Below are 26,120 nucleotides of genomic sequence, written 5' to 3'. Positions count from 1 at the left end.
CTGTATTCTAAATGTATTTCAAAACACTTCTTGTGCTCTCGAGGAGGGATATGGGTAGATATGTTTAGGGAGAGGTTTGATGGTGAGGGTGGGTTATAAAGGATGGTTAACAGTGTAATTACAAATGTAACTACAGAAATTAATTACAAATGTACTTACATGCAGGTACTTAATCATAAGCACAATGTTAAAGCATGCATTGACACGATAAGTAGATTGTAACAAATGATTAACTTCAGTGCAAGTACATATTAGTTAAGGCCACCTAAAGTAAAGTAGGATTGAAAAAAACTTCAGATATGGTTACTGATATGACTCCTGAAAACACACATATGCATGAAACCACACACACGGCCACTTTATTAGGTACACCTTACTAGAACTGGGTTGGACCCCCTTTCACCTTCAGAACTGCCTCAATCTTTTGTGGCATGGACTCAACAAGGTACTGGAAAATTCCTCAGAGATTTTGGTTCATATTGACATGATATCATCACGCTGTTGCTGCAGACTTGTCGGCTGCCTACCCATGATGCGAATTTCCTGTGCCACCACATCCAAAAGTTGCTCTATTAGACTGAGATAAATTTGAGGTCATTTGAGTACAGTGAACTCAACGTCATGTTCAAGAAACCTTTAAGTAGCCATCAGAAGATGGGTACACTGTGGTCATAAAGAGATGGACATGGTCAGCAACAATACTCAGGTAGGCTGTGGTGTTCACAAGATGCTCAATTGGTACTAATGGGCCCAAAAGTGTGCCAAAAAAAATGTCCCCCACACCATTACACCACCACCACCACAAGCCTGAACCATTGATACAAGGCAGGATGGAGACATGCTTTCATATTGTTGATGCCAAATTCTGACCTTACCATTCGAATGTTGCAGCAGAAATCGAGACTCATCAGACCAGGCAACATTTTTCCAATCTTTTATTGTCCGAATTTGGTGAGCTTGTGCGAAATGTAGTCTCTGTTTCCTGTTCTTAGCTAACAGGAATGGTACCTGGTGTGGTCTTCTGCTGCTGTAGCCCATCTGCCTCAAGGTTGGACATGTTTTGTGTTCAGAGATGCTCTTCTGCTGACCTCAGTTGTAATGAGTGGTAATTTGAGTTGCTGATGCCTTTCTATCAGCTCGAACCAGTCTGGCCATTCTCTTCTGACCTCCGACATCAACAAGACACATATGCCCACAGAACTGCCGCTCACTGGATATTTTCTCTTTTTTTAGACTATTCTCTGTAAATCCTAGTTATGGTTGTGCGTAAAAATCCCAGTAGATGAGCAGTTTTTAAAATACTCAGACCAGCCCGTCTTGCACTAACAACGCCATGTCCAAAGTCACTTAAGTCAACTTTCTTCCCCCTTCTGATCTACATGCCTAAATGCATTGAGTTGATGCCACGTGATTGGCTAATTAGAAATTTGCGGTACAAGCAATTGGACAGGCGTACCTAATAAATGAGTCTTGATAAATGAGTCTTGATAAATGAGTCTTGAAAGACTGTTCAACAAATAATGGTAAGTATTTTTTTTAGTTTTACTTACTGAAGTTATTTTTGGCAATTTGTAAACATAAGGTGGGTAGGTATTGTTGCAGTTTATTTTACAGTATGTGTATTTACCTAAGGAAATTACTGGCTTGTATAAAATCACTTGATGACAGTAACTAACTAGTTATTATTACAGCATTTACATGTAAAATGGCACTGTAAAATAAAGTCCTACCCACAAAACTACCATTCATTTTGAAAAAAAAAAATTAAATTAAACAGTCTCTGCTTTCAAAACAGATGGTGAAGTTTTCTTTGCGAGGATTTAATTGTGTAACAATCACACATTGTTTTAAGTCTCCCTGAGTGCATTCAAAGTGCCATACACACAGACACACACACATACAAGCGCACGCACGCACGCACACACACACACAAACACAAACACACAGAAGACACAGAAGACTGCTGGCACTGGGCAGCATCCACTCACATGGCATATTCAGGGAGTTTGAGCTGTAACACATCAAAGACATCTTTGTTCTTCATCAGATAGACGGAGCGGAGGTAGGACACAAAACACTGGAGAAAAGAGAAGATGCATTATGGAGGATAAGAATCGGAAAACTTATCCCTGACAAGCACATTAGTGAGAGTGCACAAGCAGGCGTTTCGTGGCAGCAATTTGCCCGATTACATTTCACGCTGTTCTTCTCTCTATAATGAGCCTTGTGAAGCTCAGACTGGAGCGCGAGGCAGACAATCAGATTATCCTAAAAGCACAGCTCTACAGTATAACGTTAGGCTTCAGCGTCTGAGATGAGTCTTACCCTCTGTGCTCGCTCTTTCTGCTCTTTTTCCTGCGCCAGGAAGGCCTCCAACTTCTGCTGAACAGACATCAACTTTTCTGGGTTCACCCTGCAGAAGAAAGACACTATTAAGACACTATTAATGGTGTAAATTGTGTCAGATACATTTGTGATTGTATCACATTAATAATAATAATAATAGTTTAAAAATGTAATAATTGTTTTGTATTAAAAGTATTATATATTGCATAATTTTAGATTATTTTATGCAATAACAAACACACATAGGTATAATGTAAAATCATTACCTTCTGCTTTTTAAAAGATTTTAATCACATAAGATTACAAAAACGACTGCTTAATATACGATTTGATTTGCTTCAGAGAAATAAGTCTAATAATGTAATATGTAAACAGTTAAGAATCCAAATTATTGTGGTATTTCTGTAAATACAGTGAGCACTGACTAACAGCAAGCACAAAAAAAGGCATGTGGAGACTGTGACTTTCGCACAGCAGAAATCACTGATCATAATAATTACATGTCATCTATCATTCTCAGCATGCACATGGTTTCCTCCATTTATCAGAGAACATTCATACGGTCATATGATTACACTAAAGCACTGACAACACATTAGTTTCAAAGCTCAATGCTACTGACTGAGTGTGGTAAAGGAGAGATGCACTCACTGGATTTTATTAATGGGAACTTTTTTCTCTTGAAGTTGTGAAATCATGCCTTTCTCTTCTGAAGGCAACAGGACAAGAAGAGCCTCGCCTCCCTCTTTATACCTGCAGAGAAACAGAGAAAATGCAAGTTTGTAGAGTGACCTCCACTAATATTGCCACCCTTGGAATAAATGAGCAAAGGCAGGTGTGAACAAATGTCTTAATTATTTGATCCTTTGAACTGTATCTCAACATTTTATCAAAAAAATAAATAAATAACTGAAGAAGCTTGGGGCTGCACAATATATTGAAATGATCAAAATATTGCAAATGTGCATATTTAGGTGTACATATAGCAATACTATGCAATAAATGAGCAAATTAATACAAAAGTATCTTTGTGTGACTGACTGCTATTAGCACATCATTTGAAAGACTTCTCAGCACATCAGGCAATGCAACTACATGAGAACCGACATCTCTGAAAACAAGCAGAGTGGACATGCTGGTTTTCTTGTCTGGAAATCTGCAAGATTTTAGTATAAATGGTGAAATATGATCATGCAAGTAAGGCAATTGTTAAAAAAGCAATAAAACAGCATCAACGTTTCTCAAATGTTTGTTTTTTGTTGCCTTTTTCTGAGTGTTCTTGATGCTTTCAGGTTGATAAAACTATACCAATGGAGCAAAGTAGTGATTATATATTTATGTTTGTTTACTATGTTAAATTTGTTTTCTGCAATAGTAAAACATGGCTGTTCAATTTCAGAGGTAACAGCGATGCTTTTTTTGTCCCAGAATTAACATGAAACTTGTTGATTATAACATTTTAAAACATATTGTATCAAATAAGATCCTCAAGTGCAAGGCTCCCTCCCGTTGCAGGGCAAGAGTAGAGAATGAGCACAGGTAAATCTCAAAAACTCCCCTACTGTAGTAGCTAATAAACAGAGAGGGATTGTTTTAAGATATTGCTACTTACTAGGAACATGTCTACAATACCAATTTGGATTAGTCAATTAACATAAGTTGCGTGTTTTTGAACGGCGGGAGGAAACCGGGGGGAAACCCACTTGAGCATCGGGAGATCATGTAAACTCCGCACAGAAACGTCTGGTGGGCCACCATACCACCCATCTAGAAAAGGAGGAGGAGGATTAGGGGTGGAAGGGGGGATTCTTCAAAACGAAGGTGGCTGTGATATGGAACTTAGTGCATTTATAGTGCCTTCGTGAATTAGTGAATCATGAACTGGATAATGCATGACCAGTTGTGCTCAATCATAAGCACGTAATCCTATCAAAATTAGTTTAGAAATAGACTTCACTTAGCAAGTTATAGCATATCAATTTTTCTTTCAATATTGCACAGCCCTAATGAGGCATTTTTTACTTGAGACTCTCTCAAACAATTGTAGTCATATGTTGGTGATGCCGGATTGTGGTCCAGAAGACTTACCGACCTCTTGACTGAGATAAATTTTACTATTCTCCAGTTGAGATTCTTGGGTGTTTTTATGGCCAGTAGATTTATCTTTCTAACAAGAGTGTTGGGAAAAACAAACACACATCCTCTTTCAGGCTGATTTGTAAAACCAGCTGCAACACTACAACTTCTTAATTTCTGCACTGATAATTGTATTTATTCAATTTTCCTATAGCCAGTTCATATTCTGTGAAGCTCAAAAGGCTCGAACACAGCTCTGTTTTTGGGTTTTACACATTGTAATGAATGATTAAGCTTTGCCTATGTGTTAAATGTGATACGGGATATCATGGTTGAAAAATTTCCAATTCCAAGTCACCCATTGGTGCTAATAATGAAAAATATCAACGAGAATATACTTCAAAACAAGCTCATTTGAATTAATAGCGGTGATAATAAGTGGTGTACAAATATTTATATATTTTAAAAGGGCACCTATGATGAAAATCAACTTTTGTAAGCTGTTTAGACAGAACTACGTGTAGGTACAGTATGTCCACTGTCATATTGGAGTGATAAAAAAAAACAAGAAGTCTCTTTTCTTTAAATGTCCCGACATTAAAATAGGATCCAAGTCACAGTGATTTTGAGGTCCACCACAACGTGACATAGAAGTGCAGTTTTCCTCGCCCACTAAATTTATTACATTTACATTTAGATTGACAGGTGCCATGTCTCCACGGCAACATTTTTTTGCAAACTGAGATAATGATCTTATTTCAGTTTTATCTGTGTCCGTCTTCATCACTGACTGCTGTTTATCTGACAACGCATAATGAGTAGCAGACACACACGTCGGGAGCAGTGAGGAGATGCAGCTCATTTGGATTTAAAGCCACAGGTTACAAAAACGGCTACATTGTCCTTAAACACCAAAATGGGCAGATCTCTGACGGGTATTTTGAGCTGATACTTTACAGACACATTCTGGAAACACTAAAATCTTATCTTACATCTTGAAAAAGGAGTAAAATAGGTGTCCTTTAATGAAATTATTTTATATTAAGCGAAAGGTCAAAGTTTAAAAAATAAGACATGTTTAACAGCCTTCTTTACTCATATTTAACAATATTAGTGCAGGTCACTATAAATACAGTGTTTAGAAACGTGCTGAAAATGGGGAAAAATATACAGGGGGGCTAATAATTCTGACTATATATATATATATATATATATATATATATATATATATATATATATATATATATATATATATATATATATTGACAAACGTAAGTTATGTGAACTGTAGCTTTAAGGTCACAGCATGTGGTCTGCTGCAGTACAGACCTCTGTCTCTCTTTAAAAGCTCAGCTCTACGATGTTGGTGTGAAACTCCTGAGATTTCTGCTGAGGGTGGTGATCTATGAAGGGGAGTTACTGAGGATATCGATTCCACGCTGAAAAGACAAGCGGAGCGCAGAAAGAAGAGAGCGAGGCTGGCAGCTGGGCGGACGGCAGGTGTGTGGCGTCTTGCTGTAAGCGCTGAGAAATTTGACAGGTTTCTATAGTGAGACTGCAGTGCTTAATACTCGCCCTCAAGGTGAGACTGAAACAAGTCAAGCCAGAGTCCAAAAATGGCACAACTCAATGTCTGAGCTGCTGTTAATCCATCATGAGCTTGGCATATCTGTGTGGTGACTTAATTAGATTTTATTTATGAGTAATAATTATAATGTCAACGTTGTTTTCGAATGTTTTAGGTATGTGAAACTGATGAGGAGCAGATCTGCCATCTGGTGTTAAAGCCAAGCAACAGATTTTTTTTTTTTACAATTCGGTTTGATGAGTTAACCATCTTTCAGTATATAAAAAATTAGTTTTATTCAGCGGTGGAGGCACCTAGGTCACTGTGTATCTCACCTAGGCATCCCCCCAAATGCAATTATAGCAGCTAAGACTCAAATATAACAAAATGAACATACAGGCTAACATGGCGCAAATATTTAAGAAAGATATTTACCAAATCTTCTCTAGAGAACATTTCTCTATGGCAAACATTGTGGAGTGCACAATGAATGGAATGACAAGCAGTTTTTCTGATGTTACCCTAAAAAATGTTCATCCAATTAAATAGAGTCGGACTGACATTTGACATTTGTGTGCGATCGGTAAAAACATGGTGAATGAAAACTTTTTAAAAACCTCAATCATGGAGTTACCTTGCACGCTCGAGAAAGGTGGACACCATGGCGGAAGGTTTTCTTTTAGACAGGTAATGTTCTGTTTTTACAACTATTTTATCTTCACGCAAAGCTTATGTAACGTTAGATGTTGTTGTAACAAATGGGTTATATCTTCACAGAAGTGTTGGTCAGCCACTAAAATCTTCAGATGAAAGATTGATCTGACTATTTTCGGTTTCATAAGAGACCTTTTAAAGCATCGATAATGTAGATTTTACTTAGTTTAACAACAAAACACGAAAAAATAGCGCTATTCAGCCAAGCCAGCTTTACTAAGGTGAAGATGGTTTTATATTCACATCACATTGGTTAATTTTTGAACAATGACAACCTTTGATACTTTCCTTATATTGTTTACCATGCTACTCTGAATATTCACTCTGAAATAGCATGTTAGTTTGGCTTAGTAATGAGTGTAATTCCTGCATGACGCCGGACAAGCACTAGTCGCTTTTAACACATGAAAGAGGGTTCTGGGATCTTTAAGGTGTGCATGCTCGTGTATTCACAAGCTGTGATTGTGATTCAGAGATTTATGCTAAGCTGTTAGCATTGTGTAGGATCACTTACTGCATCTTTAAAGTTAAAAATTTTATATAAAATGGACAGATTTCGAAAGACTTTGCTTCTTATTCAAAGTATTAATACACAAAGCTTCTTGCAATTATTGAATGTGCTGAGCAACGTCTAGTGAAGTTTGATTCATGTATTAACTGAAACAGTATATCCTAACAACGATTTAAACAAACGAAAATGTTTAAACAAGAAGCTTCAGATGGTGTTATGCACATGTAGCAGTTAAAACAACAGAGAACTGTTTGTTCATTTGTTGTGCCAACATGAATATTATTAATTAAGGATATGTGTACCATTGCACCTCGATAATACAGTGTATAAGTGTTACCTTGCTGTTCTGCCAACTCTGTGAATATATGTGTTTGCATCTTCAGGACAGTCAAACTGAAGCACCCAGTTTACAGCAGGAAAGTCTAAAACCACAAAACAAAAACTTAAGAGTTTAAATCTCTTTGTATATTATGGAAATTTCAATGCAAAAACTTATTTCTTCAATGCAAAGACTTATTTACTTTTTGGTCAAATAAAAAAACAGGATCACACTTCAGGATCAATCACACTTGCAGGGCATGCTCGGTAATTAATATAATATTTTCAAGCATTAACAAACAACAGCTAAGACTTAAACTCAATGTATTCATTAAATTGATAGCACTAGATTTAGCTTTTCGAAGTCAACACAGACAGATTTTCACAAAACAAATTTGCATTACCAAGTCCTCTGGCAGCGATATCTGTGGCAAAGAGGACTGCAGAGGTTTTGCGGACAAAGTCATTGTACACCTCCACCCTTTTCATCTGTTGCTGTTTGCCATGCAAAGCAAGCACGGAAATACCCGGACGCAAGCGACAGAAGATCCGAAACAGATACTGAACCTGCACACACAGGAATAATTGCAACAATTTAGCATTATTGCACTGATACAAAAATCACACAACATAATATAAAGACCATCGTAAAAAACAGAAACAGTAATCACTATTTCAGAAAGTATTAAAAAAGTTATACATGTATATGCAAAACCCTCTAAATCAATCAGACTACCTTTCTTGTAAATGAGCATGTTCTATCTGGCACCTCTGAATAGGACTGATTTTATGGGTAATAATAAGGTTATTAGTTGGTAAATAAAACTGCTTTTTTTTTCTTTCAAAAATGTGACTTTAAGACTATTCTTTGATTTTTAACAAGGTAGATTTTCTTTTGGCTCAATCCAGCTAAATCCCCTTGTGCTTTTTTTGCAAAAACTTCAACAAATTACAAAAAACAAACTACTGCTTGTGCAAGGTGTTTCTAATGCAGCGTCTATGGGGCTGAGAGTAAATTTGACATTATTCTCGCCTCTGGTTGCCGTCATTAGTCTCACACTTCCTTTTTTCTGAAAGTCTTTATAACATAATTGTGGAGTTTTTCTTTTATTATTTGAGCAAATAAGATTGTAAACAAATTATTTGTTGTATTCTCTCATTCACTGCACTCTAAATTTTCCAACTATGATGACTTCTGCTGCTGAGAAGCCCGGAAATGTGAAAAGGGTCTATTGGGCCAAGCCACTGTCATTAGTTAAAAAAAGAAATCACTAAGCCACATAAAAATGAATAATTGAAATTTGTCAAGTAAGCGCATTAGGTCAATAACATTAAAATTAACATCAATTACAATGAATCTATTGTAATTTCTGATTATTGGCATTTAGATTTTATGCAAGTAGAACAATGTAAACATTGCAAACATTGTAAACAAAGCTTGCGTGTGTGCTACATTTCCCACTGTACAGTTTTTTTTTTTCATTTTTCTTATAATGCAGAGTTTTGGAGTAAAGAATGTTTTCATTTGCCATTCAGTGTCAGTTGGACAGCCTCCTCTAGTTCATCGAATACCATCCTGTAAAATGAAAATGTGAACGTGAATGAAACAGTCTAAACAGTCTGAACAGCTGCTTGTTGAAAACTGTTATTTTTCAACTAATGTTATGACTAATAATTTCTTAAAGTTAAATGCCAGTAAAACCGAAGCCCTTTTGGTTGGCTCAAAATCTGTTTTATCCAAAGCTCAATCTTTTACCCTGTTTGTTGATAACTCCCCAGTCAATTTCTCAACCCAAGTGAAAAGTCTTGGGGTTATACTGGATGGCATGCTCTCATTTAGTTCTCAAATTAGTAATATCTCACGTTCTGCCTTTTTTCATTTGCGTAACATTGCAAGACTTCGCCCTTCACTATCTCAACAAAGTACTGAAGTGCTTGTTCATGCTTTGGTTACATCACGGATTGATTACTGTAACTCGCTTCTCTCTGGTATTCCTGATAAACAAATTCATAAACTACAGTTGATTCAGAATTCAGCGGCTAGGATAGTCACCTGCTCGCGTACTTCTGATCACATAACTCCAATTCTCTTTCACCTGCACTGGCTTCCTGTTCACTGTCGTATACAATACAAAATCCTTCTCTTAACATACAAAGCTCTTCATAACCTGGCCCCTCGCTATCTTTCTAATCTTCTTCATTTGTACACTCCTTCACGCTCACTGAGATCATCTTCTGCTGAACTGTTATCTGTCCCACACTTTAAGATGAAGTCATTTGGAGGCAGGGCTTTTAGTTGTACAGCACAAGTTATGGAATTCCCTGCCTTTGCACATTCGCCAGATGGACTCTATTTCCAATTTTAAATCTCAGATAAAGACGTTTTTGTTTAGGATAGCTTTTAATGATTTGCTGGTTTAATTATGCTGATTGTCATTTTTACTGCTTGCATTTTTATGATGTGCTTGTAATCTGCTGTAAGGTGTCCTTGAGTGCTTTGAAAGGCGCCTAAAAATAAAAGGTATTATTATTATTATGTATTATTATTTCTGAATGGGCTGACGCTGAGATTAGAAGGGAAATAATTTGTTGAATTAGTACTACGTGCCTTAAGCATTTGCTCTATGTCATTATCAAATTTTTTTCTGAAGTGGCATTTAGCAACTTTTGCATCTGAACTCTTAATATAAATAAATATAAAAAATATATATACCTAAAGTTTTTGTTCAAATAAATAAAAGCTGATTTTTTTTCCCCACAACGATGCCTCTCGCACATCATCTTTTGGGAGAAACCTGTGTCATTTCTGGTCAAAAGAACTTGCTGCTTGAATAAAAGTAACTTTAATGCCTCATACACACTAGCAGCAACTTTGTAGCTGCCAGTTACTCTGGGTGGCAATCTGCTGCAAAACGCAGGTCTGTGTAGGTCTACAGCAAGGAGAAAACAACCAGCCTCTGAGCGAACTGGATCACGTGAGCTCTACTGGCCTATTGGCTGTCGCTCAAGAAAGTCGCTCTTCATTTGCATAAAGTTGAAGGATTCTCAACTTTGTCGCATCGCTTAACGCGTAGACGGAGGTCGCCGGAAGTCACTCACTCTCGATGAACAGTTGCTTGTCAATTTGCTGCTGAGAGTCGCTCGTAGTGTGAATGTGAATGTAGTGGCTTAAGTCAGAATTTTCCAGGAATAATTGAATATGAATTAATAAATGAATAATTTTAGGCTTGTAATATTACAAAGATTTACATTTTTTATTTACTGATTAACCCTGAAAAATAAACGTATCTTTGGTCAATATGGTAACCAAAAACATTAAAAATTCCTTTAAACTTCTTAACTGAAGTGTAAATAAAAAAATGATCGAAACACCATTTGTAAAAATGTATCAATAAATCGGAAATAATTTGAGCTCTTACCTCTTTGCAGCACGCAAAAAACACTATGATCTTTTTTTGAAGGTGACTCCTCAAAAATGAGTAGAGCATGTTGACTTTCTGGTGCAGCTCACAGACCACGTAGTTCTGCTCGAGGGTGGCTGGAGTACTGTGGAAAACATCAGTGTGTGTGATGTATGTCAATAAGTCACAGCCTTACCCTGCTGCCCAACAAAATCGCTGTAAAATCACAATCTCACCTGAACTTGGCCTGCTCGTGGACCCACACATACTCTGGGTCCTTCAGGCTCAGTCGAGCCAAATCTTTGACAGACCTGGTCTGAGTGGCGGAAAAGAGAAGCGTCTGTCGAGATTTCGGGAGATTTTCAACAATAGCATTGAGTGTGTCAGCAAAACCCATGTCCAGAATCCTGTCGGCTTCATCCAGTACTGTTAAGGAAGAGGAAGCATGTGGTGTCATTGAAACTGCAAATACACTACCATTCAACAACTTTGTTTAAGGATGCAGTAAACTGTGCAAAAGTGACAGCAAACATTATGCTGCTGTATTTGGGTTTACTGCCATATCAGTGAAATCATTAAAACAGTACATTAAAACATATTTCATAAAAACTTCTCAGACAAAGATCAAACAGTTAAGTAAAAAAAATACAACTTTATAAAGGATCTTCAAAATAACTTTTAACAAAAATAGTAAAAGTTCCCTTAGTCCATAAATACATCAAAAAAGTTAGTGCTGATAAAAATGACGCTCTCAAAACCAAAAGAAATGGCGAGTGGAAAAAAAATAATATTAATAAATATATTTTCGATACTCTTTTCATCAAAGAATCCTTGGAAACGTATTGTTGAAAATTTTGTCATATTTCTTAAACAGCAAAACAGTATATCGGAATGATTTCTGAAAGATTGTGTCATGTGACACTCAAGACTGGAGTAATGAGAAATTTAGCTTTGCATAAACTCTAATAGTGGCCCATAAGTTGGGACACATCTGTTCTAATTTCTAAAATACCTTTTAAAAACTGTTTTTTAATTACTTTTGTATGTTTGATCAAATAAATGTAACACTGAACCACAACAGTGAGTCTTGTAGAAATAGTAAAAATGATATTGTACGAGTCAAATGTATTGTTTTTTTATTGCCAAAAACATTTAAGATATATTACATGAAGATCATGTTAAATTAATATATTTGTTACATTTACTATGAAATTCATTCATTTTCTTTTTTCACTTAGTTCCTTTATTAATCTCGGGTTGCCACAGTGGAATAAACCACTATGAAATTCAAAGTAGGTCAAATAAATGTTAAACACATCTTGTTTTTTTCCAGGTCAATACATTACTAAAGGAGCTGTTTATCGTGATTTACATGAAATTGTACCAGATGTTGATAAAAATCCCCCCCAAATTTTTAAAAATTAAAAAGAATTTCTGTAATAACAATAGAATTGCACAAACTGAACTACTGAAATGTACTTAAAACTTTGTATAAAAGGCTTACTTTCTAATGACAGCTTCAAGACATATTTTGTATGGAGAATGAAGTTGCATACATTGCTCAGGTGTGATTTTTCTATAACTCTATAGTTCTATAACTCTTGATGGTTCTTTGTGTCTCGTGTATGAACTCTGATATTTAGTTCTTTTTTTCTATTGGATTGAGGTCAGGTGATTGGCTGAGCCATTTTACCAGCTTTATTTTCTTTTTTAAAACCAATTGAGGGTTTCCTTGGCTGTGTTTTGGATCATTGTGTTGCTGAAATGTCCTACCTGGTTTCCTCTTCATCATCTGGTTATGTAGGAGCTGGGACTGAAGCAGCTAATATTCATTTACACTATAGTAGGGCAGGATTTCTTTCTAACTACAGAGAGATTTAAGCTGCTGTCTGTGCTTTGCATGCCTTTTTACACCTTGCCTACTTTATGTGCTAGATAGTTTTTCTGTGTTTTTTTTATTTCATTACACATAACCTAATTTCTAAATAAATTAGTTTTGTTTTCTTTTTATGTATTGACTTATTTGATTGTTACATCTGGTGAAAAATTCAAGTCAACAGCACCTTTAGAAAAATGTTTTCTGAGAAAAATGGTGATTTGTTTGATACTTATTTTACCCGCTATATATCAAAACATTATTTTTTTGAATAGTATAATCTTCAAACTGTATTTACAGCACTTTTTAAACAACATCTCACCAAGCATGTGTAGATCTGAAGCATGAAAGGTTGCCGTTTCATCCATGTGCTGCAGCAAACGTCCTGGTGTGCAGATAATGATATTTGTGCGATGGATCTTCTCAGATTCATCTTTCAGATCCTGCAGCCAATTACAAACAAGAATAAATTATAACACAATGAACACATTTTCACATCTGTAGATTGTTTGCTTTATTCTGAAACTGGGATTAAACTGTTATAATGTTGCAAATTCATAAAAAAAAATCACTGAAGACTAGTGACACACCTTTCCACCAATCACAAGGCCAGCAGAAAACTCATGGTTCTTGCCGACCTTCCTCAACACCTCAAAGGTCTGATAGGCCAGCTCTCGTGTGGGAGAGATGATGAGAGCGCCGAGGCCGTCCATCGCAGTCCACTGTTCACGATACAAACACTCCAACACCTGCACAAGACAATAATCTCAGCAAGGACACTTTGAACAAAACCAAAAAAAAGAGCTAAAACTTTTTTTAAATTAAAGTGCAATTCCTTCAGGTCTGGGCATGAAGAGTCTTGCACACAATCCATGTCATCAACATATAGGACCATGATGAAAACTTAATAGAAATATTCATGGTTCTCATTGAAAACAAATGCTGAATTACGTTAGAGATGTAAGCTTTCACTCTTTTTCTGACAACAAAGAGTACAGATTTGTTCAGTGCAAAATATTGTATTTTATTAAGTTCTCTATTTCATTTTTTTAAAAATAATAAGAAGTATTACATGTGGAAGTTAAAAACGATAGCCTTCTGATCCTATTTGATCCTCTGGTGTCCTATTTGATCTTAAATTAAAAATCTCAAAAACTGTATTTCAGGTGAACTCCACATCACACATATTGTTTCATTTTTATATTGTAAAAAATGCTGTGAACAAACCTATATCAAGCAGGTTTATAAATAAAAATAAATGGTTTTAATATGTTACTCACCCTCATGTTTATTATTATTATACTGGTAAAAATTAAAAGGGGTTTTCAACATATAAAAACTCATAAAAGTGTCAAACAGTTTCACATTTCTTTCTTATAAGTAGGCCCACATTGAATCAGTGCACAGAAATCTGCAGATTTTTAGCCCATCATTGAGTCTATTTATTTACTTGTGTAAATGTGTGTAAATGTATATTAATTCAGTTTTCAAATTCATTTCACTAATATTATTGTGATATAATAATAGTAATATTAAAGTGTTCATATGATTTATTTACAATACATTTTGTAAAGTGATATTTTCTGTCTTTTAGCAGATCTATTAAATGAGAAACTTGCTTTATTTACCAAATAAGTGGATCTAATTGGATTTGCATTATAAACATTAAATAAAAGTTAAAAAGCTATTGTTTATTATTTAATATATAAAGTTTTTAGTTTTAATTTTAACTAAAATCATTCCATGTAAATCCACAGATTTTTTTAACAAAATTCTCTGCAGAAATAGCAAAAAAAAAGATTTTGTTTAGCTCCGCTTATAACTAATAATAATAAGAAGAAGAATAGTAAACAGAGTAAGCAAAAAATGATTATCATATTTTTTTCATAATTTAAAGAATACACTCCATAAAACTTCATTCAGTGAAATAACAATTTATATACCAAAAGAAATCAAATCAGACATTTTAAGAACTATAATTTGATGTCAAATTAAATATCTCTACTTGAGAATGTCAGTGCAGACTCAACATATGAAATGCCAATTAATTAATATTTGAGAATTACAACAAAAGCTTTGAGATTTATCACTTACTGGGATGAGAAAGGCCAAAGTCTTTCCAGAGCCCGTCTTGGCAGCACCAAGAACATCTCTGCCTTGCAAAGCAAAGCCAATGGTCTGTCTCTGAATCTCTGTAGGCTGCCTGTACTGAGCTTCAAGAAGACCTACACACACAAACAAGACAAGACTATTATTATTATTATTATGATTAAGAAGACATTGTTGAACTTATATTTAAGCACACAGATTAAAGACTGCTCACCCTTTAGGGTCTTTTTTGACAGTGGGAAATCAGAGAACTTCACCGCCTCTTTGGGATTGATCTAGAAAAACAGTTTCTCATGAAAAACAACTTTTTGAGGAATATCAAGCGGTCAGATATAACTAGACTAACTGCCTTATTAGAAAACCGCACATTAAATGAAAGATCACTGGATACTATAGCATACCAAAATCTATCGAATTCAATTTCATGTAAACCTTTACATCAGTAATGTGGCTTGTTCTGATCCAGGACGACAAAAATCATGACATGTTTACGTGAAGAGGCTTCCTGACCAGATTTAACCATCAAATATTAATATCTTAAGGTCATACGACATGTCTTCTAAAGTAAACAATCCTCATTAATGTCAGATGTTTACATTTATCTGATCTGCCTGTCATCTCACAACAGCTGCATAAACAACCATAAGGCAACTACGAGACACTTTAAATAGTTGTCAGAACTGTTAATAGCAGCCTTTTAATATCTCACCTCGGAGTATTTATCCACCAGTTTCTTTATGTTTTCTCTCTCCACCTCCCAGTCGCGTTTCTTCACCTTGCTTTTCTGAGATCGTTTGACTTTGGTTTTCGTTTTGGCATACTTCTTTTTCCATTTCTCAAAATTCTTCACAGGGTCATCGGTTATATTTTTCTTCTCTTTAACCTTTTTATCCCGCATTCTCACTCTACTTCTAGAACCAGATAGTGACAACACGTGAATGTTTCCTTCACGAGATGTTTTCCTCGCGGAGAGTTGCTGACACACGGAATCAGCGCCATCTAACGACCTGGAGCCGTGAGAGGCAATGGTTTTTAAAAGTCATTTTAAATATTTTGTTCTATTTATGTATTTATATCATTTATTTATTAGTATAATAAATAGAGTGTATCCTAATATAGAATACATATATATATATATATATATATATATATATATATATATATATATATATATATATATATATATATATATATATATATATATATATATACCAACAACTGCAACAGAAACAATACAAAGAACATAATATTAAATAAACATATGTCAGGGGTAAGCTATAATAATTTACATTTAAAATAAGTGATTTTATATGTAAATATAATATGAAAAGATATATAATATAATATAATATAATATAATATAATATAATATAATATAATATGATTGAGTGTGACTTTGATTTGTAAATTTTATGTAAAAGCTTAATTTTTTTACTTTGGTTTACTGGAGGTCATGCAACGAGTTTATAAATGTAAAAAGTCAGACACACTTAAAACAAGAATCATGATTACAAACTAAAACATCCAATTTAATGATCACAGTCACATCTAAACTACTAATTAATTGTCATTTTAAAAATTCATTCTGAATGCAAACAGTAGCTTGTATGCTCGAAAAATCACATGCTTTGCATTTTTGTTTTATCAATATTTATGGTCACTTTCCTTCAAACAACACATTTTGACAATATATTAAAAAAATCATATCGATAGCATGTTTAAACCCTGGCTAGCATGTTTAATATATTCTAACATGAATTAAGGGGCGACAGTAGCATGTTCGCCTCACAGCAAGAAGGTCGCTGGTTCGATCCTCGGCTCCTTGGCGTATCTGTGTGGAGTTTGCATGTTCTCCCTGCGTTCGTGTGGGTTTCCTCCGGTTGCTCCTGGTTTCCCCCACAGTCCAAAGACATGTGGTACAGGTGAATTGGGTAGGCTAAATTATCCGTAGTGTGTGTGTGTGTGTGTGTGTGTGTGTGTGTGTGTGTGTGTGTGTGTGTGTGTGTGTGTGTGTGTGTGTGTGTGTGTGTGTGTGTGTGTGTGTGTGTGTGCGTGCGTGCGTGCTGCTGTAGTCTAATTTGTCAGTAGTGTGGTAAGAACTGTGCTGCACTTGTGTTCCAAGGGGTTTGTTCTTCAGCATCTTGGGTTCAGACGCAGTATTTAAAAAGGTAATTAAAATGAGCTGAAACAACATAATTCTTGAGATTTCATTGGAACAACTTTTTTTTTTTTTAAGTACTGAAACCTTATTTGGAAACCATTGCCCACCGAGCAGGACATGTGGTAGATGTACTGCAGTTGTATCTCAATAGCAGTACATTATAGTAAATGTAGTACTTCAGTACTATTGCAGTGGTTATACTATAGTTGAACTGCAGTAGTTGTACTCCATTTTTACTGTATAGTAGTTGGTTGTATTAGTACTTGCAGTAATACGGCAATATACTTAAATAATGCAATTTTTTTGTGTCCAAAAAACTTACACCTTTCATAAGTTAACTAAAACTGCATTATTCATTTAAAAAACGGCAGTATTAAAAATAATAATAATAATAAAATAAAAACTGCATTAATCTTTAAAAACAATGCAGTCATTTTTTTTGTAAGGGGCATCATGGAATATTGTTAGCATGTTTCTACCATTGCTAACAATACATAATGTGTTACTAGCATAAATTAACATGCTAATAAGACGTCTCTTTGAATTAACACGTTGTTATCATGTCCAACATCTTTAACATTAGCCAAACATGACTTGACATGTTCCTAATGTTTTTAACTTGTTTTGACCACATGGCTAACATGATATTAATATTGTTGCTATAATGATAACACGTTTTGCATGATTTAATTGTGGATCAGTATGTCACGACCATTATTTAATATAATAATAGTAAAGTTTATTTAATAATAAAACACACACACAGTGTTTACTGCTTTAGACTGTTTACTTGAGAACCAAATAATGATCTTAAACCAGGAACACAACGAGCAGTAATCTGGAGGTTTAAAAGCAGAATCTGATGTATGGCATACAGAGGTTTGCATCAACATCTACTGTCTCTCAGACCCTCTTTTGGATTCAAAGGAGAACTTTTCATATCTTTAAAATATTATCCAGGATTTACAGGACATCATTTATACAGTATAAAGGCACTATGCCTTGCTCTCTCTCTCTTAGATATTCACATATTTACATAAATATAAAACAAGAACAAAAATACAAAAGGCAAACCAGGTCACCTCTCTCTGGTAGCAGATTCCAGGCACTTTCCTGTAAACTCAAAACGCTGTGCATTCAAACAGCACATCTGAGAGTTACTAAAATGGATTTTGTAATGATAATCAGAAGTTGAAATTCATCTGTACTACATTTATATGTATTTATATTGTGCTACGATCACAATCATGAGCTTTAATCTCACATCTTCAGTGCAGACTCACATATGATAACACATAAGGGACATTTATGATGTTGTTGCTTTTATATCAAATACTTTGGTCCTTGGAGGAGCTTTACTCACTTTTTGCAAAACTGAAAGTGTAAAACATGTTTCAGGGAAAATCCTTCTCTTATATTAAATAACAAATCATACAGAGGCTTAAAAGCTCTTTCCACTCTATACACATACTTTTACTACATTCCTCCCAACTTTCATAACTACAATCACACAACAACTCCTGACAGTCAAGAACACCTCCTTGTCTCTTTTCAAAACAATTCCACTATTCAAAACAATTCCACAATTCAAAACAATCCAAACTATTCAAATTTAGTAATCTGGCAGAATCTACTTTAAAGTAGGGAAAATTGAGAGATCTGAAAGGCTCCTTGAGTCACAGTGAAGAGTCTGTCATCTTGTGAAGTGTTTGCTGGAATGGGTATTGGTTTGTTCTATGGCAAGACCTCAAAAGAGATCACAAATCTTATTTATATTGTTATATTCGAGTAATACTGGTCCGGACAAACATGAGATCAGACTTTCTCCATCCTTAGGGCAATCCTTTATGTCCTTTCAGTTTCATTCTGTGGTTCAGCTCATGCAGGACAGACTGAAGGAGCTTCATTCTCTACTTAAGATACAAAATCAATGGTCTTTTCTTTTGGCACAGATCTTTCTGTTTCCTTTGACGGATTGCTGCTGACTTGTATTAAGTTCTGTGAAGGAAAGAGAAAGAGAGAGAGAGAGAGAAAATGAGCTTTAACTGGTGGTAAACAAATGTGTTTATCAGCTATAAAGTTGCATGCAGTACCCTCTTTGCCCATGATCCTCCTCTACCCAGGCCACAATCTTTCCTTCCCAGCCTGGCACCACTGCATCATCCTGAAACACCTAGAAAAAAAAGACAATAGTCTGCTTTAATAACTGGGTATACAATATATGCCACACATTTGTTCTTTGTTTCCAATTTAATTTATATGACTGCTTCTCAATTTGTAATATAATATAAGCTATGATATAAATAGTATATATGTAATGGTATATATATATATATATATATATATATATATATATATATATATATATATATATATATATATATATATATGTGTGTGTGTGTGTGTATATATATATATATATATATATATATATATATATATATATATATATATATATATATATAGACATATATACATACACACACACACACACACACACACACACACACACACACACACACACACACACACACACACACACACACACACACACACACTATTTATATTTAGATTTTTATCATTTTAACTCAGATTACAAATTAATTAATACTACATACTTACATAGATTTTTTTGTATGATTTCAGTTACTCTTGAAGTAACATATTTTTAAACAATAATAATTGTATCTACAATAACCCTGCAATATTAATTATAATGCTAATTAATCAATAATATTATACTATTTTAATAATACAAAATCTTCCTGCTGTTTGGCTGAAACTCCATGAAACGGGGCCTACTGTCCTCACTGAGAATCACTGATTTCCACAATACCAATCATAAGGCCATTTTTTATGGTTTCTGCATAATTTGAAAGCTGAATAAATACATTCCCGTGGATGTATGTTTTGTTAGGATATAACAATATCTTAGCATTAAACTTGAAAATCTGAAATCTGAAGATATAAAAAAGAACTAAATATTGTGAAAATTGCTGTTAACAATTTGTTTTAAATCACATTTGTGCAATTAACAAACCATTAACTAAGACTATTAGCACAATAAAATACTAATCAGCTGCTTATTAATAGTTAGTAAGATGGAAGGAAGTTTTAGGTAGAATTAGGGATGTAACATAAGATCATATTTTATAGCTACTAAAGTTAAACATTGCAATATTAGGCAAGGTAATACGATCTAAAGTGTTATCAAAGCACTTTTAAATTTACAGATGGAAAATTATAAAATGCCTATATAATGGCTCATAATATTTACTTTTTAAGAAATATTAGGATTATTTTGACTCATACAATGTACTGTTGGCTGTTCATACAAATAGACCTGTGCAACCTTAAGAAAATATCCTGTGGATGGATTATTTATCATTACCTCTTCCTTAACTGTGCCAAACTCTGGATCCAGTGCTTTAAAATGGTAACGATAGTTGCCTTCCCGATCAACAGCAGTCTTGAAGTCTTGCAAAGTGACTTCCCCCAGCCTGCCAGCATAAGACAACACAAAGATTACCAAATTTCATCCCTCAAATCCTGAAGTAAACTTCATTGTGTAAGAAAGTGTCAGTCTGACCTCTTGGGAATGTTGATCATGAATGGCGTGAGCGAGCGGTCAGTGAAGTACAGGACTTTGGTGAGTGCAGACGAGCTGAGTGCTGGACTGCTCTGAGAATGAGCGATTTCTGGATGAGAGAAGAAGAAATTCTTCACTTCAACACACCTACAGAGAAACCTGACAAGTACAAATGACGTCCATTTTCATTTCAATGGCCCTGCCATCTCCTGTTTGAGGATTAAGATTTATGCTTACTCGAAGTAGGAGGCCAGGAATCCCGATCTGAGTGAGACGCTTTATGTCCTGGCGATTTGCCTCGGGTCTGCAAAGAAACAGACTGATCTGTGACCAAAAGATTCTGGGATAATGCCGAACTACTTCAAAAGCCGATGTGAGAGAAAGAACAAGCATCTATCATACCCTCCTTTCATGTCTGTGGCGTGTTTCCAGGTCATACATGCGCTCTATCAGGCTGGACACTCCTTGCTCGAGGGTGTCGAGAGTGTGATGCTGGGGGTCGTGACCTCCAAAGCTGTTCCTCAGACTGCGAAGAGCATCTCTGACTAACTGCAGCTCCTCAGCCTACAGGAGACATGGTTGCATAGACAGTTGGGATCAAAAATATTAGCACCCTTGGTAAATGTGTTTGAAAAATGCTGTGAAAATGAATTTGCTTTATTTAGAGATGAAACTAAAAAAAGATTTTCAGCAGCAAGATGGGTTTGTTGCACCATGGGACAAGGTATCGACTGTTAAATAAACTGCAGGATCATCAACTGCAAGATAAATTTAGTTTTAACAAATTAAAAAAAAAAGTAAACATTGCTGGGTTTGTTCATGTTTGACCCAGCCTTGGGTTAAAACAACTCATTTTACTACATTAAACCATAGGGATCTTTAATGTTGCTGACTTGTGTTTCTGGACATGATGTTTAGATAGACTTGCAGATGCTATCAAATGCAACCAGATTTAAAAATTAAATCTGACTGACTAGGCTAGAAGTCTTAAGCCACCTTTCCACTGCAAACGACAAGCGACAGAACGGAAGTCATTCATTTCCAATTAGCTGCATGGAGTTCCGATCATCTCTGTATGTGGAAAATTCTAATCCAATTTGAGCTGCGAATACACTGAAATATTTGAACTTCTGCAACTAGACCGTATGCAACCAGCCAACCAGATGTGATGTCAGAAATCAGAAAAAAGTCTATATTAAAAAAAAACATTTTTATTAATAAATGAGTAATAATAATATTTTTTTTAAAAATGTTGTCTCCACATTCCCTCCAGAAATTTTAAAGGTCTATAAGTTTCTAGTATTTATTAATTTATTCTTTCAATCATGGTGAACGGACAGAAAATAAAGCCTCCTGCTTTTGCACTCCTTTATTTTGGACTCTGTGACAATCAGTTTCTCCCAGATGGTGCAAGACAAAACAGAAAAGTCTGTGCGACTACCACAAGGGAGTGTATTCCGACAGTTGTGTCCAAATGTCATGTGCAGTAGAAAGGCGGCTTTAGAATGGACCGTGGTTACATTTCCTACAATGAAAAAAAAAATCACAAACATCAAATTTGACAAAACAATGGACCACATGGTATAAAAGTAAGGTTTTGTCATGGTCATCCCAGTTCCCCGAGCTTAACCCAATAGAAAATTGGGTTGAAGGGGAATGAGCATGAAGTTGAGCACCAATCTCTTTCCAGGTTTCCTTCAAACATCCTTCCTTCACTCAGATGTTATTAAAGTATACAATAAAAAGGTGTGAATAGTTTTGATCAGCTTGAATTGGAGAAAATAATTTCTTTCATAATTATTTTTTTTGATTATTGATTTAATGATACAAAACGCATTTATTTTCATAGCTCCCCTTGCTCATGTTTACCAATGGTGCCTACCATTCCTGTATATTTATAAACATAGTATGATATAATTGAGAAGAGGCTTCAGGTTCATTTACCCCGTGGTGTGGCTTCGTTGTTGTTGTGACGGGTGGATGTGAGTAGCCATTGTTTTGTGAGCCAGGAAGCTGAAAAAAACACAGCAGGACAAGTCTTCACTTGAAGCTCTAGTGATTAATGGAAACACTAAACATAGTGTTCAATGTGTGAAGGCAAACAGCTGCAGGGAGACTTGTCTAATATACATACCTCCTCTGTCTGATGGCTCATTAACTCTTTGAGGAGACTCTGCTTATCCTCCAGCTCCCTCTGCAGGCAAGCCTGAGAAACACACACATTCTCTGTCTGACACCCATACTGCAAAAACAGGTGCAAAAACAATATAATGAGCTAATTGCATTCACTATTAGGGTTCTTGCTTTGTTTTTGCAGGGTCAGCCAGGCCTGAAGTTGCTTAAAAAAAAACAAAAACTGATCTACATTTAAAATAGGAACAATAAAGTATTTTTAAAAAGATTTTATTAGTATATATAATTTTGTTATTCTACAATTCAATAGTATATTTATTTAATTACTATTTATTTAATATTTATTTAATATATATTTTATATAAAATGTTTAACTTTGTATATATTTTAGAAATTACACTTGTTTTAACCTATAATTGAGTTAAATAAGGGACAAACCCATTATTGTGTTAATTTATTTTATTTTTTTTTTTAATTAAACAAAAGTTTAACCCTCAGAGAAGAGGGGCAATTTATTTAGCCTTTTTGGAGGATGAATAAGGTCATTGTGGTGAGGCGCATGGTAAAAGTGTAATTATCTTATTTGAGTTATTTATGTACTATTATTATTGTTGTATTGGTTTTGTATTTATGTAATTTTTTATTTTTTACTATCATCATTTTCTGGATGTGTGTTTTTTTTATTTATTGAGTTTATATTATTTATCTGTATTTAATGGATTTATGAAAGCAACCTCTAATTACAGTCACTGCTGCTGTTGGAAAGGGGAAGGAAAGGGGGGGTGTTAAAAGGAGGTAAACATTTGTAAACTGATGGTACTGTTAAATTATTGAAAAAAATAAAAAATGTAAATCATAAATTTTTTTAAACCCAATTAAAACAACCCATTTTATTACTTTAAAGCAGAGGTCCCAAACTTGATTCCTGGAGGGCTGCAGCTCTGCACAGTTTTGCTCAAACCCTAATCAAAAACAGCTGATCCAAATAATCAAGAGTTGCGGCCCTCCAGGAGTTGAGTTTGAGACTAGTGCTTTAAACAATATGGGCTCTATTTCATCAATGTAGGCGCAAAGTCTAAAGTGCATGGTGCAAAACTATTTAGGGCATGTCCAGATCCATTTTTGCTATTTTAAGGACAGAGGTCCAACATGGTTGTGTTTATTCTCTTAAACCAATCCCAATTCTATTTTTCTATAGATATAGCTTATAAATTTATCGTATTTTTTTTTTAAGCATGACGATAAAAAACAAACACGGTTATGAATATATTAAAACATGTGCCTGTTTGTTGTAAAAATTCGTAATAATGACAAAAAATACTAATTTGTTGATCTTCTTACTTCCGGGTACAACTATGCTGCAGTTGTGGCTGGGGTGTTCTGGGAACTTTTCTTTAAAGAGAATTGGGACACCCCTAAGGGAAAGGGCTAAAGACTAGAATTGGGACTGAGCCTTAATGAGTTATGGGTGTGTTTTGAGCGTTGCACCATGGCACATTTACTATTTACATGACAGACTTTGTATGTGGGAAAACTTTAGGCTTCATGAGAGAGAAAATAGTGAAGTTTAACAGTCTAACAGACCATCTGCATCTCCTGAGCCTCGTCCATTCGGCCTCTTTACTTTCTCTTTACTTTATTCCTTTACTTTCATAGAGTAAGGAAACGGTTTTGTACACACTACACTGAAGACATCCATTAGCCTACATATTTAATTTAGTTTAAGCGCAAATATTTGTTTGAAAACAATTTCTAAATTCAGTTCTAAGTTTTCTCCAAACACACATCCTATTCTTATGCCCCATTATTCTTATTCTTATGCATACGTCTCCAAAACCTGATAGGTGGACAAATCTAAACTTTTTTTTATTAAAGCAAACATAAATATTCATATATTAAAAAATACTGCTAACAATTCTAACATTATAATAAAAATGCAAATTGTCATGAATAAACTGAAAAAAGCACCCTGACATGAAGACATGGAGGTGATGGTGTTTAAAAATACTTTTACTATTATTTTAATCCTTTAATTTTTTTCGTTTATAAAGATATTTGTGTTTGGACCTGCATAGGCGCATAACTAACAAGCTCTGCACTGGACTTGCACTGGACAAAAAAAATGTGCCTTAACACACATACGTTTTACACCAGCAAACCCATGAGTCCACAAAATAGATTTGGTATTCAAACAATGTGGCGCAAAATTCTGCAAATCGCACCTAGTACATCTTGCGCCTTATTGCGCAGGGTGTATGATAGGGCCCTAAAATTAATTTGATTGTATATTCCAGTTTCCAATATGTTGTAAACGTTGAATAATTTGAATACATTTTATTTATACTTTAAAATGATTTAGTTTTAGACAAATTTACAAAAATAAAATATTGAACCCACAATTACAACTAAAAAAAGTGTACATATTCAAAAATGTAAAATATTTTAAAATAATGTCAATATGCATTTTTAATTTATGTATACAATATGTGTACATTGCATATTTTTAATTATTAAGTATTATTTCATATTTTTTAAACATTACTATTACTTTGTTTAGGAGATTTACATTTGTGTTACTTCATGCATTTACTGCCACCTGCTGATTTATATCCTCCACTACCAACCCATGATGCAGCTCTCCTTCACATCCGCTCTGCTAGTACAGTATTGAATGTGCTACCTGCTGGCTGCTGCTGTCTGTCAGTTTGCGAATGGCCTCGTCCAGCTTCATCTGCTGCTGCTGCAGAAGCCGATCCTTTTGGCCCAGTTCTTTCTGTACAGCACAAAGATAGTAGTACATTTAAATACACATTAAGAGGACATATAGTATTACAGCATTTGATTAGGAATAGCATCCGTTAAAGTGGCCGGAAACTACTTTAGAGCTAGTAAGATCTAACCTAATTATTTGAAGCACAACAACAGGCAATCTACTCTTCTGGAAGCAACTTATAAAAAGCAGCAATAAAATCGAAAGCTTTTTGGGAGAACAAACAGTTTTCAAGTGTTTAGATGAATATGGCCATGCTGTAAATACACAGTACAGTTACGATTTCATTGCCACATTATAACATGATATATGCCTTCAGTGATTTCCTAAAGATGAATACTGAAAAAATAACGCTAATAACTGGAATAACTACATCAGTCACCATTGTTGATCTCATATAAAGCAAGAGACCGCAACGACATATGATGACATGTGCAGGTGTTGTAGTGGTGTCTCATTTCTTGGGGGTAAAATTTGAAGCCCTTCCCCTTCACACTCTGTTTCAAAGCCCGAGGAAAAGGGGAAGGGGTAAAAAAATAGAATAGGGAT

The 26,120-nt window shown here is 34.9% G+C and overlaps 2 protein-coding genes across 16 annotated transcripts in view; both read right to left on the bottom strand.

Annotated features, from left to right (window-relative positions):
* ddx10 (DEAD (Asp-Glu-Ala-Asp) box polypeptide 10) overlaps window positions 1–15,858 on the bottom strand; it is a 51,342-nt gene extending 35,484 nt beyond the window's left edge. The window contains exons 1-12 of the mRNA XM_087301357.1: window positions 15,628–15,858; window positions 15,133–15,193; window positions 14,904–15,034; window positions 13,400–13,558; window positions 13,132–13,252; window positions 11,170–11,359; window positions 10,952–11,078; window positions 7,937–8,099; window positions 7,552–7,636; window positions 2,998–3,099; window positions 2,326–2,413; window positions 1,989–2,077 (exon numbers count right to left, since the gene is read on the bottom strand). Of these exons, the coding sequence (XP_087157483.1) occupies window positions 1,989–2,077; window positions 2,326–2,413; window positions 2,998–3,099; window positions 7,552–7,636; window positions 7,937–8,099; window positions 10,952–11,078; window positions 11,170–11,359; window positions 13,132–13,252; window positions 13,400–13,558; window positions 14,904–15,034; window positions 15,133–15,193; window positions 15,628–15,816 (1,505 nt within the window). The 5' untranslated portion in view covers window positions 15,817–15,858. The remainder of the gene's footprint in view (window positions 1–1,988; window positions 2,078–2,325; window positions 2,414–2,997; window positions 3,100–7,551; window positions 7,637–7,936; window positions 8,100–10,951; window positions 11,079–11,169; window positions 11,360–13,131; window positions 13,253–13,399; window positions 13,559–14,903; window positions 15,035–15,132; window positions 15,194–15,627) is intronic.
* Window positions 15,859–17,847: 1,989 nt separating this feature from the next.
* Window positions 17,848–26,120, bottom strand: part of dixdc1b (DIX domain containing 1b) — a 53,847-nt gene continuing 45,574 nt past the window's right edge. For 6 of the 15 annotated variants that reach the window (XM_087301343.1, XM_087301344.1, XM_087301340.1 and 3 more), the window contains 9 exons: window positions 25,482–25,574; window positions 22,803–22,910; window positions 22,613–22,681; window positions 21,071–21,232; window positions 20,906–20,972; window positions 20,669–20,777; window positions 20,471–20,579; window positions 19,173–19,252; window positions 17,848–19,077 (listed from right to left, as the gene is read on the bottom strand). In XM_087301343.1, the coding sequence (XP_087157469.1) occupies window positions 19,071–19,077; window positions 19,173–19,252; window positions 20,471–20,579; window positions 20,669–20,777; window positions 20,906–20,972; window positions 21,071–21,232; window positions 22,613–22,681; window positions 22,803–22,910; window positions 25,482–25,574 (804 nt within the window). In that variant the 3' untranslated portion in view covers window positions 17,848–19,070. Of the gene's footprint in view, window positions 19,253–20,470; window positions 20,580–20,668; window positions 20,778–20,905; window positions 20,973–21,070; window positions 21,233–22,612; window positions 22,682–22,802; window positions 22,911–25,481; window positions 25,575–26,120 lie in introns of all 15 variants that reach the window. The other 9 variants (XM_087301350.1, XM_087301351.1, XM_087301345.1 and 6 more) reach the window with 2 other exon arrangements.

This window comes from Danio rerio, chromosome 21 (assembly GCF_052040795.2).
Source record: "Danio rerio strain M-AB ecotype USA chromosome 21, GRCz13ab, whole genome shotgun sequence".
Taxonomy (NCBI): Eukaryota; Metazoa; Chordata; class Actinopteri; order Cypriniformes; family Danionidae; genus Danio; species Danio rerio.
The sequence above is the reverse complement of the archived record's forward strand: the minus strand, read 5'-3'. Positions and strand labels throughout refer to the sequence as shown.